This window comes from Athene noctua, chromosome 6 (assembly GCF_965140245.1).
Source record: "Athene noctua chromosome 6, bAthNoc1.hap1.1, whole genome shotgun sequence".
NCBI lineage: Eukaryota > Metazoa > Chordata > Aves > Strigiformes > Strigidae > Athene > Athene noctua.
The window spans coordinates 51,238,574-51,257,427 of record NC_134042.1 but is presented as its reverse complement, the minus strand read 5'-3'; the positions used below and the strand labels follow the sequence as shown (position 1 = coordinate 51,257,427).

At 46.4% G+C, this 18,854-nt stretch overlaps 1 protein-coding gene across 1 annotated transcript in view; it reads right to left on the bottom strand.

Annotated features, from left to right (window-relative positions):
* MDGA2 (MAM domain containing glycosylphosphatidylinositol anchor 2) overlaps positions 1–18,854 on the bottom strand; it is a 392,576-nt gene that overhangs the window by 247,477 nt on the left and 126,245 nt on the right. Inside the window, exon 2 of the mRNA XM_074909039.1 lies at positions 8,116–8,255. Coding sequence (XP_074765140.1) covers positions 8,116–8,255 — 140 coding nt within the window. The remainder of the gene's footprint in view (positions 1–8,115; positions 8,256–18,854) is intronic.

The window sequence follows — 18,854 nt, the reverse complement described above, 5'->3', positions numbered from 1 at the left end:
TAAAAACTTAATCAAGGAAAATTAGTTTCTATGGCAACTAATGGCACATTTAATAGATCAAGTGATGAGTGCTGTGTATAAGAATGCTGCAAATTATGAATAGCAGTGATACATCAAACGCTACACAATCACTCCACAGATAACAAGCAGACACGCAATGATGTGTTGGGGTGCTCAGAGCTTTCTGTATAATTAGGAGCGAGGCTAAGTTTTGGGGAACAACAGTGTGCAAGTGTCTGTAATTCTCTTCCCTTGTAATAATTACTGCAGCCTTATATTATTCTCCCCAAAAGCTTCACTGATATTGCTTAGACCTCAACAAATCTGGTTGATTCCTGGGTTCAGTGTTGGGCCCCTCACCCCAAAAAGGCCATTGAATGACTCGAGCGTGGCCAGAGAAGGGCAACGGAGCTGGGGCAGGGTCTGGAGCACAGGTCTGCTGGGGAGCGGCTGGGGGAACTGGGGGGGTTCAGTCTGGAGAAGAGGAGGCTGAGGGGAGACCTCCTGGCCCTCTGCAACTCCCTGCCAGGAGGGGGCAGAGAGGGGGGATGAGTCTCTGAAGCCAAGGCCCCAGCGCCAGGCCCCGAGGGAATGGCCTCAAGCTGCCCAGGGCAGGGTCAGGCTGGCTCTGAGGAAGGATTTCTGTGCAGAAGGGGCTGTTGGGCGTTGGAATGGGCTGCCCAGGGCAGGGGGGAGTCCCCGGGATCCCTGGGGGGGTTGAAGAGTCGGGCTGAGCCAGCGCTGAGGGATCTGGGGGAGTTGGGAACGGTCAGTGCTGGGTTAATGGTTGGACTAGATGATTTTCAAAGTCTTTTCCAACCCAGAGGATTCTGTGATTCTGTGAAATTTTAAGCAAAGTTTCAAAACACTTTTCAGTTTGAAAGTGCAACCACCACTCTCAATACATGAGTTTCCCTATCTCCACTTGCCTGCAACTAACCCTAGGGAGAATTCTGCGGCCCGTGGTGGGAAGCCAGAAAGGGTAAATCTGAAGACCCATTTCCAAAGAGAGGCCCCTGCAGAGCACCGTCATTTCAACACGACTTGGAGCAGATCACCAAGAGGCACATGCAAGTCATCAGCCTGCTACAGAACAATTGATCAGAAAGTTAAAAGCACTGCCTGGAAAGATAAAAAGCCATAAATGTACACTTTGGTAAAGCACACGATAGCGCTGCCATGAAAGAGAGGAAAAAAAAAAAAGGAAACATTCATTCCACCTCCCAGACTTCCACCTGCAGCAGCCTCACATCACAGGAAGGTTAAAGCACAGCAGAGTGGCCCGGCACCACGGCATGCACACCCAGACCAGCCTCTGCAGGCTTGTTTTAAAGCTCTGAGAGTACTCTTTGGGGAGAAACCCCATAATCAGCACTTTCACTGTGCCTTTTCCAACCCGGGAAGGAAGAAGGAGAAAATACAGGTCCCATCTTGTCTGGTCCGATTCCCTACCGCTACAGTTCCTCGTGCCCGTGGGGAGGGAGTGTAAAATAACAGCAACACGCAGGTGGTACAAGCAGAAGGGACTTTCTCTTGGCAAACTGAAAGCACACTCACACAGAAAAGCAAACGTATTCCAGGGGTCTCAGCCCTGCCCTTTTCCCCAGGAAGAGTTATTGGATCTACGAGCACTCAGTTGCAGGCATCAATCTGCACACAAAGGTGTACTTATGTGTAAATATGTCCTAGATACAAAAATTGGATATTCTGGAGCCACCTTGCACAGCAAAAGAGAACACATCTGCAAACTTCTGAGAGAGATTGTTATCTCTCTCTTTATATCCCAGGGGAACTCTTAATGTGGTGGAAAGGAACATCAGATAGACACTGTGCTGGTAACAGCAGTGCTGCAGCGCAGGAGGGTGAGTAAAGCACCAGCAAAGTCTCATCTCCTTGGGGATGGTCCATGGGATGGTGAGGATTGAGAAGAAAGGTGCCTGGGGTGGCAGAGCAGATAGAGCAGCCTTTGGAGACGCCCTGAGGACCAATTCCGCTCCCAGCAATTCACAGCAAAGGTCTGAGGCTCGCTCGTAGGCACGGCTCTAAGCTACAGAGTCACTGTCATCTTTTTAGGCAGTGACTGGACAAACGTCAAGACAAGACCTGATGTCCTCTACAGGCAGCCAGAGGGCTCAGCTTGGTCTTTCTCTAGGCTCAGTTTCTTAAGTTGACCCATCCTGTAGCGCTGGCATCTTCTCCAGCCCATCGCTAGGTCTGGCACATGCCTGCCTGCCATCTGGCTGAGCCCTTCAGAGGACCCAGAGGAGGAAAGTTCACAGGAGATTTTCCTCTACCTACTTGGCTTTTGAACTGACTCTCAATAGTGGTGGAGACCCTACTGTGAGCTCAGAATCAGGAAAGCAGGTGAATGCTAATTAGCCCCCAAACCAGGAAAAAAAATAAAATTATTTGTTAAGTAGAGTGCATGATTTTAAAGAGACTTTAATTTTGTAGGTGTAATTAACTGTAGCTCCAAACCCCTAGCTATTAAGGTGCTCAATTACTAAACTCAGCTTGCAAATCAGGAAGAGAGCTTTCTGCTTTAGCACTTGCACCCGCTCTTAAATGCTATTCTCAAAAAGTGAAGGCTTGCAGAAGGTACTTCCACAGTTTTGCTGTAAGGACACTAAATAAAGCTTGTTACTAACACTAGCCTTACGTTTTGAACGATGTTTTTACTTGAGCGCTGCCGCCTGGCTCCCACACCTCGCTGAGCCGGAACGGAAGCAGATGCTCCATTAATGAACCAGTACAAGGTTTGTGAAGACTGAAGCCCAAAATCCAACTCTTGCCTCCGCGCAGTGGGGACCTCACATGTGCTTATGGGTAGAACTTGGCAGCCTCTGTTTAGCTTTAACGCTGTCACCTGCAATGGCCAAAGCAGTAACAATGCACAGAGACACGAGGCAGGGGAACGGGCAGCACGTGCAGAAAGCAGTTTGCTCTTGGTGCAGAGGTGCATCACTTCCCTGCCTGGCCCGGTGCTAACATCCTCATCCCCCTCCATGAGCCGCTGTCATGGCAGCGTGGCATTTCGACTCCACAAGACATCTAGCAGCTTTTCTTTCAGGCAAGAATCACACACAGAATCGTCTCGGTTGGAAAAGCCCCTGCAGCTCCTCCAGCCCAACCATGAACCTCCCCCTGACCGTTCCCAACTCCCCCAGATCCCTCAGCGCTGGCTCAGCCCGACTCTTCAACCCCTCCAGGGATCCCGGGGACTCCCCCCTGCCCTGGGCAGCCCATTCCAACGCCCAACAGCCCCTTCTGCACAGAAATCCTTCCTCAGAGCCAGCCTGACCCTGCCCTGGGCAGCTTGAGGCCATTCCCTCGGGGCCTGGCGCTGGGGCCTTGGCTCCAGAGACTCATCCCCCCTCTCTGCCCCCTCCTGGCAGGGAGTTGCAGAGGGCCAGGAGGTCTCCCCTCAGCCTCCTCTTCTCCAGACTGAACCCCCCCAGTTCCCCCAGCCGCTCCCCAGCAGACCTGTGCTCCAGACCCTGCCCCAGCTCCGTTGCCCTTCTCTGGCCACGCTCGAGTCATTCAATGGCCTTTTTGGGGTGAGGGGCCCAAAACTGAACCCAGGGATCGAGGGGCGGCCTCACCAGTGCCGAGCCCAGGGCTCAGATCCCTTCCCTGTCCCTGCTGGCCACGCCAGTACTGACACAAGCCAGGATGCCATTGGCCTTCTTGGCCACCTGGGCACTCTGCTGGCTCCTGTTCAGCCGGCTGGCAATCACCCCCCCAGGTCCCTCTCTGACTAGCAAAGAAATGGTCCCTTATCTAGTTGCTGCTGAAGCACAGGGCAGCAGTTGGCCAAAACTTGAGTTTACTGCAGAAAATAAGGGATCTCTATATATCCCAGAGTCATACTTAAAATAAAAAAAATTAATAATAAAGCAGACTCTGGCCATTCATTAATCGAAGCAACCTGGTAAAACCCTGCAAAGACTCCAAACCCCGGTGCTGCCCACTCTGTTTTTCAGTGGCCAGAACCACCCGGCAGTCCTTACCCCAACGCATGGTGGCTACTCGGTGGGAGAAATGAAGACGACGCAACCTCTGCGAGCCAAAACACAATCAAACCGACAGCTCCGGAGACTGAAATGCTTTTGCAAGGCAGAGGACTCCAAGCCACCCAGCATCTGCAAAGGTCACATCTTGGAAGGAAGGATGCAGGATGGATGGTCCCATCCACCGACTCGCAGCACGATTTCAACACTTTGTTCTGTCCTTGGTTAAGACATGTTTTCTGCCCACTCCTGACTTGGGGGGGGAATACAGTGAACAGTGATGGGGGATTTATAAATGCTTAGTGCAGGGTTTACTTCTTAGAGAGTGCAAAACAAAAGGTGTTTCTATGTATGCCAATAATAATTGAAAAACTTTCGAGACACACATGCAAGTTGAGTAGCATTCTTAGAATAGATACATAATTAATGTATTTTATAAACTCGCTTCCTGGGGTCTGATAAAATATCATTTTGAAAATAATTTCCATACGATTTGCAAACCAAATATGATAACCTTCTGTGCAAAATTGGTAAAAAATTGAAGTACTAAAAAGACTGGCAATTACCACAAAATGTGGATGGGAGTCTCTTGCAGAAAAAAGGAAAATAAAAATGTCTTTTCACCACTTGCATATGCAAGGAGAATACAAAACATCTTGCCAGATACCTCCCCTCAAACCCAACTCATATCAGAGGCTGTCTAAACATGAGAATCCAACAATATATTATCAAGTTTCACATATCGATTCTCCACATATGAAAAAAGGAAGGCTTAAAAATAAATGCTGTATCACCCCTTCCAGCCAGGGACTCTCTCTTGGTCACAACAAAAACACACTGCAGACCTCCTGCTACAGAACCAGGCCCATAAAGCAGAACGTATCCAAGCAAAATAAAAATCTTACACTACCTGTATTTAAAATACCCAGGAGTAATTACTGGCCAGTAGTTCTCTGACAGTTAAAAAGAGTGAGCACCCGCTCACTGATTTTACATCCACCCAGATCTCCTGCCTGACCCTGACCGGTGCTTTTCCCCAACAGCCCCACTGACAAAATCAACACAAGCGGTGGTGCAATTCACAGCAGTCTTGTTTAAAAGAAGCCAAACTCCACGGGCGACGAGTCCAAGGGGCTGTGGCTCCCACAGAGTTGCATGCTGGAGCTTAAACAGGGCAATGCAAAAAGTTATGGTGTTTTAGGCTATTAAAAAAAAAAAAAAAAACAACCAACAGAAAACAAACACAACTTTCCAGAGCACTAGAATTGAATGGAAATTTAATAGGAAGGTGATAAAAAGGCTAATGTTCAAACGCAGCCCTGCCAAGCCTCCTGTATTTTGCTGCAGAATCACCCATCTGAGACTACCAAAACTATCCCCCTGCTCGCAGGCAATTAATCTGCAAAAAATACTGCGAGTCTCGGAGAGCCGTAACATGAGAGCGAGCGCGAGAGCGCAGACCGAGGTGCCAGCTGACAAAAAAAAAAAAAATCTATAAACAGGTAAAATGAAGAGAAATCAATTTTCCACCCTGAATCCCTGATGCGAAAATAGAGATTTTTATGAAAAAAGCAGCCGTGTGGTTGCTTTTTTGATAAGATGTTTTGGTTGAACGGCTTTTTTTTTTTTTTTTTTTTTTTGATTCAGCAGCATCATAAGCTTTGTTACTGCTTGAGATGCACTTTTCATAGCTGGTCCAAAGCATTTCCTGACTGGTGACAGCCCCTCTCACTTTGAAGCTGCCTCAGGCCTCCAGGCAGGCAGGTTTGAGAGGGATCTTTGATTTCAGCCGCACCAAACCTCACAAGCTGCTGGTCAGCTTCGTTGGGGCAGATGGAGGAGATGGTTTGAGAATGAAATGTTCTCCAATGAAGCTCCCTGGAAGTGTTTAGTCTACCTTTATCCTGCTCTTTTCTTCCTGTGCACAAACATGCTATTTCCTTCCACCCAAACACGCAGCATGCCAAGAGCTGCTGCATCCAGAGCCAGCTGCTTTGGGTCTTAAAAAACTCATTAAATAAGCCTGGATAAGAAAAGTTTGGGAAGGTGGAATTAATCCAACACTACTAACAGGCGCTGAGAGACATGGACTTGTGTCTGGGGTGGCTGGAGAAGGCAGCCAGCCTGGGGCAGGTCCATCTCCTCACTCTGATCAGCGCCTCGCGCCGTGACAAATCCCCTAAAAAGCAGCAGGGTGTCCTCAAGGTAGGAGGTGCGCCCTTCCTGCCTCAGCTGGTGCTACATTAAAATGTTATTATCAACTTTTGTCAACGAGGTCTGTATCAATCCAGGGTCTCTCACTTGGCTCTTCCAGCGAGGAGCCACCAGCATCTTCCCCGCACGTCCACCAACAACATTCAACGAGGCACCAATCTACCACGGCGTGAGCAACGCCGGAGCAAAGAGGACAACTGGTGAGGGGAGAGAACACAACAGCAGGAGAATAAATACTTTTCATACCTCGTGAGGCACTGAATATTCAACCTCATAATAACAGAACTGATATTAAAACATCGCTGGGTTGGGGTTTTTTTGGGGTGTTACCAAAATATCTGGATACTTAACCCAGTCCGGGTGTTCTTAAGCGTTTTTTTTTCTTTCTCCTTCACATGGCAAAGGCTAGACAGAGATTGCTTAATTTAAAAGAAAAATGTTTTATAACATGGCTTTAATGTGTGACTGCGTCTGAGAGGGTGCAACTGTGTGCAGCTAGAGTTTTCTAAGACACATCCTCACCTACACCTTCCCTGCAACCAGCACAGGCTAAACTTCAACTTTTATTTTTAAATCTTCTCATTAAATTGGATGCAGCTACTGAATAAACAGTAGAGAATCAGCACGTTTCTTATTCCTGGAAGGACGTCACCCATCTGCAGACTTGGGGACTCCAGTGAAGCCCCCTTCCCCAGCTCCCACCTGTCCTATGGGGTTGCAAGAGGGAGGTGTTTAATTCACCACCTTGCAAAAAAAAAAAAAAAAAAAAAAAATCCTTGCAAGGTATTCTAGCGTTCAACATCACATACAAATACGCTGACTGCGAGGGGTGGTAATCTCAGCTAATTATGGACTGACCCTCAGCTCTCACTGCTCAGCTTGTTTCCCAGCAGAGCAAGATGAGGGGACACGGCAGAAGAGGGAACAGAGAGCAGCCTTGGTTCAACGAGCAAAAGTGGAAGTGGAAAAGCAGAGCGGAGGGGGAATAAAGCATTACACTTGCACAGGTCTTGAAAGTTCCTGATCTAAAATAACCTGTTAACAGGGTACCCTGGGCAAAGAGGGGAGTGACAGGGGACACAGCTGTAGCAGAGGTTGACAAGAGTCTTTGGCTTTGGATGTGATGCTATAAAACAGAGTTAGACCTGGAAAAAGGCAGTTTCTTTCTGTTTAACTTTTGTTTTCTGCAGCGCTGCAATGCTGTGGTTCCAACAGCACCCAAGACCCAGGTGCACAGTGAGACTCCCTCAAGCTCTCACTGCCCCCCTCTCCAGCCGTTCACTCTGGTGCATACTGTCCGCTTTTCGGTTGTCTCTGTCCTCATATTTGTTTTTCCTTTCCTTCTACCAACCTCTGTGGATCTCAAACACTCGCATCAGGACCCCATGGGAAAGTACAATAGAGATTTACTGATTTAAACGTCACATTCCAAGCCAGCCATTCAAAAAAAAGTCATAATCTTTTCTGCTGTTGATGCAGTTTTGCCACAACCTAATATTAGGAAGTATTTCTTTGCAGAAGGGGCTGTTGGGTGTTGGAATGGGTTGCCCATGGCAGGGGGGGAGTCCCCGGGATCCCTGGAGGGGTTGAAGAGTCGGGCTGAGCCAGCGCTGAGGGATCTGGGGGAGTTGGGAACGGTCAGGGGGAGGGTCATGGTGGGACTGGAGGAGCTGCAAGGGCTTTTCCAACCTCAATGATTCTGAGATTCTGTGACTATCAAACCAACAGCCTCGACAAATCATGCCCCCTCCCACCCCCCCATCCCCAGGATCCTGTTGCATTCATCTTTACCACCCTACACCACTCTAATCCTCAGCAGAAGACAAAACCAACTTGCAGAGGCACGGTGACCAGCGGGGGGGGGCTGCCACGGGGCACGGCGGGGGCTCACCTGTGGCCGAGGATGGCCGGTGACCAGGCAGGTCAGCTCCAGTGTCTCTCCCTCGCGGATGGTGTAGACCCTCTCCGAGTAGCGCTCCTCCTCGATGTTGCACGCCAGGCCCGAGTGCACGATCCGCACGGTTGGGGGGGCTGCAAGACCCAGAGAGAGAACCTAGGTGAACACCATCGCCCGCACCCCCGGGGTCTGCTCCGCAGCAGCCTGGGACCCCGGCACACCCCAGCCGGGAGAACCGAGGCCGGAGTGGGGTATTTTCACCACAGAGAATGCCCCTGCTTACTCAGCGTGTGCATATCTGGCACCAGAAGGGGTTGCCACGGTGTTTATTAATACCCAGCAATGCCCTGAACAAGACCTTCGCAAATTCATTTGCATTCCGGTTATTTTTGTTTCCATTTCCAAATGAACTCTGCATTATTGTTCTTTTTTTTTTTATTATATATCTTTCTAAATGCATGTTCATTATGCAAACGAGAAGCCTTAATTAAACCATTAAAATTAAGCAAGAGAAACAGAGGGACTGATGCTGCTTCCTTTCAAAGTTGATACCAAACCCCTGTTGCTGTCAGAGGGATCAGGATTTGGACCAGAATTTAAGTTCAAGCAGAACCCTTACTTTACTTTTTTTACTTTACTTGTACCTACAACCTGTACAACAGGAAGTTATGCTGGTTTACATGTTGTACAGGCAGGAAAATTGCAATACTGTTGCTCATACCACACGTCCAAATCACAGCTCTGTTTCAGCAAGTCTCCAAAGCATGTTCCCGGCTCTACGATTTTCTTTATTTCTGAACTGCGAAATTCACAACTATTAACATTTTCAGCGAGTGGATCGATAGGATAAGAAAGTTGAGTTACGGTCCTAACTGCCAAATAAAATAACATAAAGTAAACAGCAGAAGAGATAAAATGTAATTCTGGTGAGTTTTAAAGAGCCACTATTTCACCCTCTCTGCTCGTCAGCGTGCTGTTCCTGTTCGGTAGAAGTGGATGTGCCATAAAGTCCTAACTGAAGTCTTAAATCACAACCAGCAAGCAGAACAATTAGAGCTGAGCCCAACAGGGCTTGAAGCCATCGAGCCCCCAGCGCAGTTCCCCATGGACAAGAGCTGGGACATCATCCTTGTGCTCCCCCCATGTCCCCTGCAACAGCAACAACCAGCCCCCCCAAGACTGCAGCTCCCTTTCCAGGCTCTGTACTGCACACTTTGCCAGTCTACTGTTGCTCTGATTGATTTGAAATTGCTTGGCTAACCCCCACGTCAAGCGCCCGTGGGATTCCTGGGGTGCATTGCTCTGGCACCCCTGCAGAAGGTCCCCATCAAAAATACCATTACAGGTCCGGCCTGCACACGGCGCCCAGCTGACACAGCCCGTTCTGTTATCAAGTGCTGCACAATACCTAGAATTGATACAAGCCTGCTAATAATTCAAATTTCTGACCCTTGCTCTCTAGAGGCTGGAGAAAATGAGACTCAAGCAAAGGACCCTGAACAGGACAGTGTCAGGTCAACCAAATGAACAGGAAGAGAATAATTATTTCAGGCTGTAATGACTAAGCCTGATATTCCCAGTTACCTTGCGTTGCCCCGGTCCGTCTCAGTCTACTATATTTAGATCACTTTTCAATGTGTTTGGCCTAGGTTAACCTCTTCAGCAAGTGTTTAAGAAACCTGGCAGCAGCAGAGCCTCTCTGCAGAGCACCAGCAGAAGAGCTCGGGCAGGGAATGGATGTCTCCTGCGCTCCTGGTGTGCTCACAGGTCTAACGGGAGAAGGTGACAGAGGTCTGGAGGACCACCAGAATCAGCAGAGACAACAACCTTGGTGGGGCCACTCAAGATTAACCAAGCGGGCAGAAGAGCAAAAAGGCCCTCCCTGAGCTAACAGCCTCCCATCGGGTGGGGGTAGCCCAGCAGCTCCAGCCTCAGCTACGAACTCCTGAAGTCCAGCAAAGCCTCCAGCAAGTTCTGCTCCCCGAGCCACCCAACGCCGAGCATCACAGACCCACCAGCTCGCCCCCTTGGCTCTTCTGCAGGCAGCCCCTACTCAGCAAAGATGAATATGGGTGAGAGACCGACGTGCCCCTGCTCTCGGCAGTTTTAGGAGGCCACCAAAAATCGCTCCTTAGCATCAGCTACTTCCAAGCACAACATAACGACTCGATACAGCCACAGTGCTCAGCCTATGGCCAGGTTTAACCAAAGAAGTATATCTCCCTGCCTCCCTACACAGGAGCTGCCTCAGCTTTGCTCCCCTACTGCTCAGGAGAACTGTTTGGCAACCCCAGCACCCTCCCTGTGCAAGTACACAGCTGGCGCTTTGCAAGGCTAAAGATGCTATTTACTGTTTAAAAGAAACAAATCAAACCTATCCACCTCTTTATAGCGTAGAACCAGGCTGCGCTTCCCATGGAGCTCACTGTCCCTCCCGCAAGGACAGAGATGTCCTTGTTCATGAGTCAGTCCCATGTGTCATGTACTGACCTTAAAAGAATGTTAATTCTTAATTGTTATTATTTTTTCTAAGGAGAACAGCAGCTCTAATGCTCAGCATACTGCAGCTTTCCCTGGGCTAGGAGAGCTGCCCCCGCCTCCACACGCCTCAAGGGTTCAGTGTCCGGGGCCATGGAGCATCCTCCTTGTTCTGCCATGTGCAGCCACTGTACAACAGGGCTCTGGGCCACAACTGAGGCTTTTATAATCTCCCACAATACAGATAACAAAACACTGAAATGCTAAAGCAGTGCCGTGGAAGAGAAAGGTAAAACAAGGTTCAGCATAGATCATGAGACTTCTGATAAAATTAGAAGAGTCAGCAACATTATGCCAACATCCTGCTGCCTTTTAAATCCATATTACATTAATATTACATTTTCATTCATATTATATTCATACAACTTCAAATTACATTAGAAGCGTCCTTCATTTTAGTGTCTATGCCACCGCTCCATATCCATTAGGTTCTGGAAGGCAATACAGAAAAGAAAAAACACCCCCCTGTGTATTATTATAGCAAAAGAATACATTGCTTTAAGAGGAGATCAAACAAATAAAGGAAAATAAAAAAAATATTCTTACTACTTTAAGTTTTAAAGTCTTATGGTTCAGAAGACATTGCATAATTATGAAATGTCACCTCCCTCTCTACCGCAGGAATATTCATTACAGCTACTTCTGAAATATGCCTCCAAGGATTTAATACCAGACGAGACATTAAAGTAATATATACTCGGCGTTTATTTGGTCTGTGGCACTTTAGAAGAATTTGTCTTGTGATTATACACAGTAAATATTGCATGAAAGAATCCATCACGGTGCTGTTCCCAGCAACGCGCACACCCGGCGCAAGGAAAGCCAAGTGTCAGGTCAGAAGAAAAGGCCGTAACAACAAAACCAACAACAACCCTGCTGCAAAGACCTCGTGTGGCGCCATGAGATTTCTTCTTTCAGATGAAAAATGGTGCCAGCCTGACCTTTCACCAGATCTCATTATTTATTGACGTTACATAGGTCCCCTTTATTGGCTGCTCTTTTCCAGCAATTTCAATTTCTTTCCCTTCTGTCTCTCGCACACACATACACGCCCACACAAGTGATTTGGTTTCAACTTGCAACAAGTTCCCCAGACAGTGAAAAAAATAAAAACTAATAAATTTTCTGTGAAGGCAAAATTAGAAGTGTCCGACGTTGAATATGTATGCAGGTATCTAGACACTCCTAATAAAAAAAGAGAGAAAAAAAACAGATGCTGTGATGAGTGCTAGCTACCTTTGAAGGGAAACATGCGGAATAAAATGTATTTTCTAAAAGCAGTGCAGGAGTAAGTCAAAAAAAAAAAAAAAAAAAGAGGGATTTTGTTTTGGTTTTATTTTTTTTTTTTTTTTTTTTACAAACCAAGCTGGTCACCCAGAAAAAGCAAATAAACAAGTGAGAGTTAGCATCATGCTCAGCAAGGAGATGCCTCATGACTGACAGGATGTTTGTGTAGCCGTGCTGCAAATCAGAGACCTTGGACAACCGGTGGAATGCTCCAGTCTGCCTTTCTGTTTAACGTGCTGGTAACTCTCTTGTCCTTAATCGTGAGGTTTACAACAATTGGTGTTTTTCTATAAAAGCTCAGCTGCTGTGATCTTCTTAATAAATGACCGTTTCATATGTTATTCAAAAAAAAGGTCTTAGTCTGTGTGATTGTACTGTTTCTCAACTGCTCAAAATAGAAGATGCACCAAATCTAAAAAGTATTTATTCATGATTTCCAAGTTATTATGAGAAGTTTCTAGGGCATGAGATATTTGTACACATGCGACTTTGTGACATCATCCAATTAAAAAAAAAAAACAACAAACATATCAAAGGGTAAATTATTTTTTTGATAAGAGGGTTGAACCTCCACAATAATCACCCTCAGCTTCTCAGTCTCCCAGTGATAGGTAGAAGGCAAAGCTTTTCTCCTCCTCTTTTCCAACACATCCCCAGCCACCTCCATCTTTTGATATGTATTGATTCATCCTGGATCTACACGCCTGGATTTGCTCCTATCAGACAAAAAAAAACCCAAAGAAATTGCACAAAAAACGTTGCAAGAGTTTGTTCTCTTGCTTCACCAGCACAAAATGGGGGCCCTACCAGCTTCAGGCAGCCTCCAGCAGGTCACTGCAATTAGCAGGAGCAGAGGATGCCTGCTTACAAGATGCAACAGCGACCACTTCATCATTCCAAATCACTTTACATAAGAAAGAAGGCCTTAAAAGAGACAAGGATCTCACGTCCGAAGAGTTATCGCCGCCTTTTCCCCACCCCTCTCCAAAGCGCAGCATATCTGCCATTCCAGAAACAGATCCTGACATACAAGACACCGTATGCCATAGATCATAAGTTTTTAATACTTGCCCAGCAGGAGGAACAATAAACAACAGTGTAATGAGTTGTAAGGGGAAAATAAAAATAAATTAAAAAAAAAAAATCTATCTGTTCCTAGAAACAGCATCATGGTTCCCCTAACTCAATAGATACTCTGCTGATAAGCCTTGCAGTGTCAAAATTAGGTCAGGCTCTGACAGTAGTGTTGGGAAGCAGCAGTGTGATTTAATTAGCTCGGTGCCTTCTTATGTTAGTGCTATCAATCAAGGCGGCTTCCTGAGCTCCGGAATCACAGTTTAAGTCACAGAGATACGGGCGAAGATCAAGCAACGTAGCAAAAATCAGTCCAGCCGAGGAGGGGAAAAAAAAAAAAGTTGACTTCATTCTCTTGCGAGGTGAGGTCAGCTCGGGGCCAGCTCAGGAGAGGAGAGTACACCACAGATGCTACCATCTGCATAAAGTGAAAGTAGGTAGGAAATACTTACAGGAATCTTTTAAACAATGGACCTCTGCCTGCTATCACTCACCTACTAAGGCTACTGAAGGTAACATACAGCCGTAATGCCATTTAAAAAATAAATTTAAGAAAAAAAATTAAAAGATGATATTTAAGAGTTTTAGCTAAATAATTTCAAAAATTTCCACAGGAAGACCTGTGTTTGCTCAGCAGCACTTTGCACAAGACGGATCGAACGAGGAATGTCACATTTGATTTCCAACAGCCCTTACCCGGGCAAGCCCCTCGCCCAGCTCAGCATCACACCAGCCCCTGAAGGCTTCCTGCATTAGGAACCTGGCATTTGCCTCAGCTGGGACCCAAAATGAAGAATGCAATCAATATCCTGAATGTTTATTTAATGAAAACTTGTTGTATAACATTTCCCATTCCCCACTTCCCCCAAAGAATACTACACTTCCAAAAAAATTTTTTAAAACCGGCACAATAATAAATTGATTGGTAGACTGAGTATCACCTAACCTCCAGTTGGAAAAGGACACGTTACCTGCAGCACAATACTCTCAACTTGGTATCGAGGAGAATTATTGCTGTAGGGCAGTGACTTCATCATGGCAATACCACTGAGATTCCCGGTCACTTCATTGGCAATTAGCGGAATTAAGAGCTGATATGAGAGTATGGGAAAAAAATTCTGAGAGTTGCAAACGCAACTGCAGTTATACCTGCAGCTGAGCGGGAGGGAAAGCTGATGAGTAACACAGGAGTAAATATTTCTGCTCTCAAACCTACATCTGCCACGCTGCCCCCGGCCCGTTGGTTAGGGCGCTGTGGCTAACACGGGAGGGCAGCATAGCCATATGCTCATCTGGTGGCCATTTAGCGGCCAAGTAGAGACTGGTCCGGAGAACACCCAGTTCTCCAGGAAGCTCTGCACATACAGAGGTGTTTGTCCTGCTGCAGGACTGTGATAAATACTTTCCTGGAGGAGGAGAAGCATTTTATTCATGACAAATAAATGCTATGTTTTCCAGCAGAATCATTACGGATCTCCTATTTCACACATATATACACACACACACGTAGATGAACATATACAATTATAAATTACATTAAGTAATCCTGCAAGTTCCACAAACGATGAAGATCTTATCACTCAGATTAAAGGAAAATAATTACAGAACCTGAGTTCTGATATTGTTCAGAGTTTAATTCTCTCGCCATTGTTTTCCAACAAGGTCTTGGTCAAATCTGTGTAAGTGGAACTTTTCACCAGCAAATAACTGTGGCCAGAGATAATTACATTTGGGAGGAACTGTAACGCTGAGGCTGTCCATGCCTGGCAGCAGCCCCAAAGCAGATGGTTTCCAGTCTAACTGGCCTTCAGCTAATTACAGGAGTATAAATATAGAGCATCCTTTGCAAAAAGCTCTGTCAACGTGAGTTTGCTATGAAACTCGGAGAAGAAAATAATCCCTGAAAAAAAAATACAAGAACTTGGTTTCTAGCTAGCTTTAACCATTCAACAACTTGCTGCTTATTTTTCCTGAGTGTTTATTTGTCCTTAAACATCTACCCTTGTTTAGCAACACAAAGCAAAGTCGATAAGAAAAGCTGCGCTCTTCGCGGATGAATTGAAAAGACCCAGAAGAGCCAGGGAAGACCCCAGGCAAGACAACATTTCAGTCTCCCCTCTGCTCAGCCTGCCCAGGACAGCCACCATGCCCACCTAGGTGGGTGAGCTCAGCTTTGAAAGACTTCAGTACGATCCCAACCCCTGTATGTATTTCTGTACGTGTGGGTCTAACACAGGCTCCCTCCCCTACACACAGAATTAACTGATGTTGGCGCGTTTTTTCGTTTTTTTAAGTATTTTGGGGGACTATCCTGGAACATCAGATACACCATCATGCAGCAGAGAAAACCCTTCTCCTGACTCATACACATTTCTTGTATTAACTCTGCCTCTTTCTGCCTCCACCAAGCCATCAGAGACACCTCACTGGGATTCCATTTCTGCTGCCGTTTCTGCAGAAGCAAAGGGCGACCAATGCAACTGCCGTTGCTGGGTCACGATCATGCGTCCCTGACAAGGCAAAGAATTAAGAATAATTTCCTCTATGCTCTTGCAGGAATTTATCTCCTGACTCACTTCTTGCTCTTTTCTTTCACCCATCAAAAAGCCAGCTAATTAAATTCAAGACGATGGACTGCTCTTCTCCACGCTGCAGGACTGCTAGCGAGCACACGCTAAATCTGTGAGATTTACAGATTTTTGGCTGCCAAGTTACTCTCCCAAAAGAAATCTGAGGACAGCAAGGGTACCTCCACTTCAACCAGCACTGCACATGGGAACATACACACGGCAACAGTCTCTCTCTTCACCTTGGAAATAAAAATCGAATTGCCTCAAGTATTAGCACTGAGAAAACGTTCCTCTGGTACCGGACTTGCAGACAGGATTTCTGAGGAGGAGTTTCTTTGGAGGGTTTTTTTGTTTGGTTTTTAAACTGGGTCGTGGCTGCAAGTAAAAAAAGTCACTGAGACACGCTGCCTTGTAATGTTTGCTCCTGTGTGACACCCTTAAACTGGCAATTACAGCTCAGCAGAGCAGTCATGTCTTCCTATGCCACAGAATGTGCATATTCCACACTTTCCGTACTAAAATAATGGCCCCTGCAATCGGTACTTCTAAATTTCCCAGCTTTTTATTCCAGCAGGCTCAGAGAATGACACTGTCACGATTTCTGGGTTAGTTCACAACATGCCAGGTTGATGTATCCTTTGCACACAACAAATATGGCACCTTTCCAAGATCACACTGATTCGGGGGGAATTATAAAGACAAGTGTAGAGGGAAACCTTCCTACACTACATCCTCCTCCCAGAACTGCTTTTTGAGTAGTTTGCAACCTACAGATTGCAGGCAGTGGGTTCAATGAATCTTCTAAAATAAGAAAAGAAATGATCTACAAGTGACGGGCTTAATTGAAGCAACACTTTGTTGTTCCTGGCATCACAAAACAGATGATGTTGCCAGACCTGTTTCAACAGTATTATAGTCTGGCAGTAAACATGTCTTACTTATTTGGCTGTTCTGAGCAAACAGTAATATGTTGACTTTCCCCCACCTAAAATGGCAGAGAAACATGAAAATCAAACACGTTAAAAATCACCTCTCTGAAATGAATCCTCAATTCTTAACCACTGCTCCCATTCGCACGCTTTGACGAAACGCCTTTCAGAAATGTACTTTTTTAACCAAAAAAACCCTCTGGTAGCACAGTTCATGACAAGCAGCACCAAGGAGGTGGATTCAGCCCTGCAAAAATTTCACATATATAAATATATAATGCTGCAGAAATTAGCCACAGGTCCCAGCACAACATGGCAAAGGTCACGTCTCTCTTCGTGAGAAACTTCGTAACCTGAAGTTTCATTAAGCTGAGGCTGTGATGAATCACAGGAGGGAACCCAGATCCATGGCAGGAGCTGTAGGCAAGCACCAGACCTTGCCCAGCACCAAGAATGTCCAGAGCAGGCCAACTCCGGACCTTCTTCCTGTGATCTGTGTAGTCTCCCCTGTCCCACTGTAACGACCGAAGCTCCATTTGACGCTCGTACAAGCTGGTGGAGAACTACCTTGCCTCCACCTCCCATCCCCTCCGCAGCCAAGCGTAGCAGCGAATAAAGCAAAGTCCATTGAGATTTTCTCTGAGGTGCAGAGACGCCTGGACCTATTAATTTGATAATGCCACTATTACATGACACCTTGCTCAAAGCCGTGCTGAGGTCCAAGTCGTGGCACATCCGTAATAGATCACTTGCTGATGAACCAACGGAGTGCAACCAAGCAGAACGAGGCTGGGGCTGGCATCCAGTAAGAACATTAAAATGCCCTTCTCCAGGCCCATGCTTTCACATAATGCTAGGACCGAGTGAACCACAAATCACTGTCTGCTCCACGAACCTGTACTTACCTCCAGGATCTACGATGGGGTCAACTGAGTTTAGGTGGAAAAGCTCTAAGCTCCAGCTTTCCTGGAGCTACCTAAGCCCTTAGAGCCAAGCCCATCCTGGCTTGCCATCGTGAAGCACAGCTTGGCAGCATCAACACTTGGAAGAGGGATGCCCAGCAACACATGCCCAGCCAGGGCACCTCACTGGGAGGCCCATACCTGTGTTCCACCATCTGCAGATGGGCTGTAGGCATCTCATTAGGGTAAGGATGGAAACATTTAAATGGTGCAGAGCACTGCTTAAGCTCAAAGAAATTGGACCATGCTTGTAGGGGAGCTGCTGGGTGACTGAACCACCAGCTGTGAGAGAAAAGAGCCCAGAAGGATTGGCTAGAAGGAATCATAGAATCATTTAGGTCAGAAAAGGCCTTTAAGATCATGGAGTCCAACCATTAAACTAACATTACCAAGGCCACCACTAAACCATGTCCCTAAGCACCACATCCACACGTCTTAAATACCTTCAGGGATGGTGACTCAACCACTTCTCTGGGCAGCCTGTCCCAGTGCTGAGCCCAGTGCTCCCACAAAGAGCTTGAAGACAATTCCCAGAGCTCCTCCTTCCCTTGCTCATGCACACATAAGGTGGACAGGACTCTCGGCCCCACATGGCTTGAAGATATAGAAAAGGAGGTCAGCCTCACCTCAGAGCTTTGCCACAATCAGCCTTCAAACACACACACAGCTCCCCTGCCTCCTCCAAAAGCCAGGTAATGTTTCACTTCTCATCAGCCTAGGCAAAAAGCACTAAAAATACAGTTTATGAGGGTGTCCCCCCAAGCAGGAGGAAGTGCTGTAGGTGCTATAGATCCCGCGTGACTGCCAGCAGCAGGGATCCTGTTGTCCTGAAAAAAAAGCCTGTTCTTGTTCAGCTCAGCAATTCCAGTTTCCCTAAATGCTGTACAGGCCTCAGAAAGGGTTTTGTTTTAGTTTGCTGGCTGGAAAAAAAAAAAAAAAAACACACAAAAAAACAGTTTAATATTAAAAAGGAATTTTAAAAGACATAACCTTACATGAATGCAAATAAAAAAACCACAAAACATGCTGCTTTATAGCGTTAAGCAAGAATAAACTGCTTTTTAAACAACAATTTGCATTTCTGGTGAGATAGCGCAAATCTGTCCCAGTGAGCGGGGACTATCAAGAAAACAAACCTCCTTTCAGGAAGAAAAATGATTTCTTGAATTAAAATTGTGTTTCCTGTACTTCAATGTCTTACACCTAGCTGTTGCTTCTTTGTTTTGAAACACTCGGTGTAGGAGTAACTGTTGAATGACTGGAATATGTTCCATTGTATAAAGCTAGAAACCTATTCCACCTGATTTTATATATTCCAGGCACTATAAAAACTTGTGTAATTCCTTTTAGCTTCAGTAGGGAAAGAGCAATAC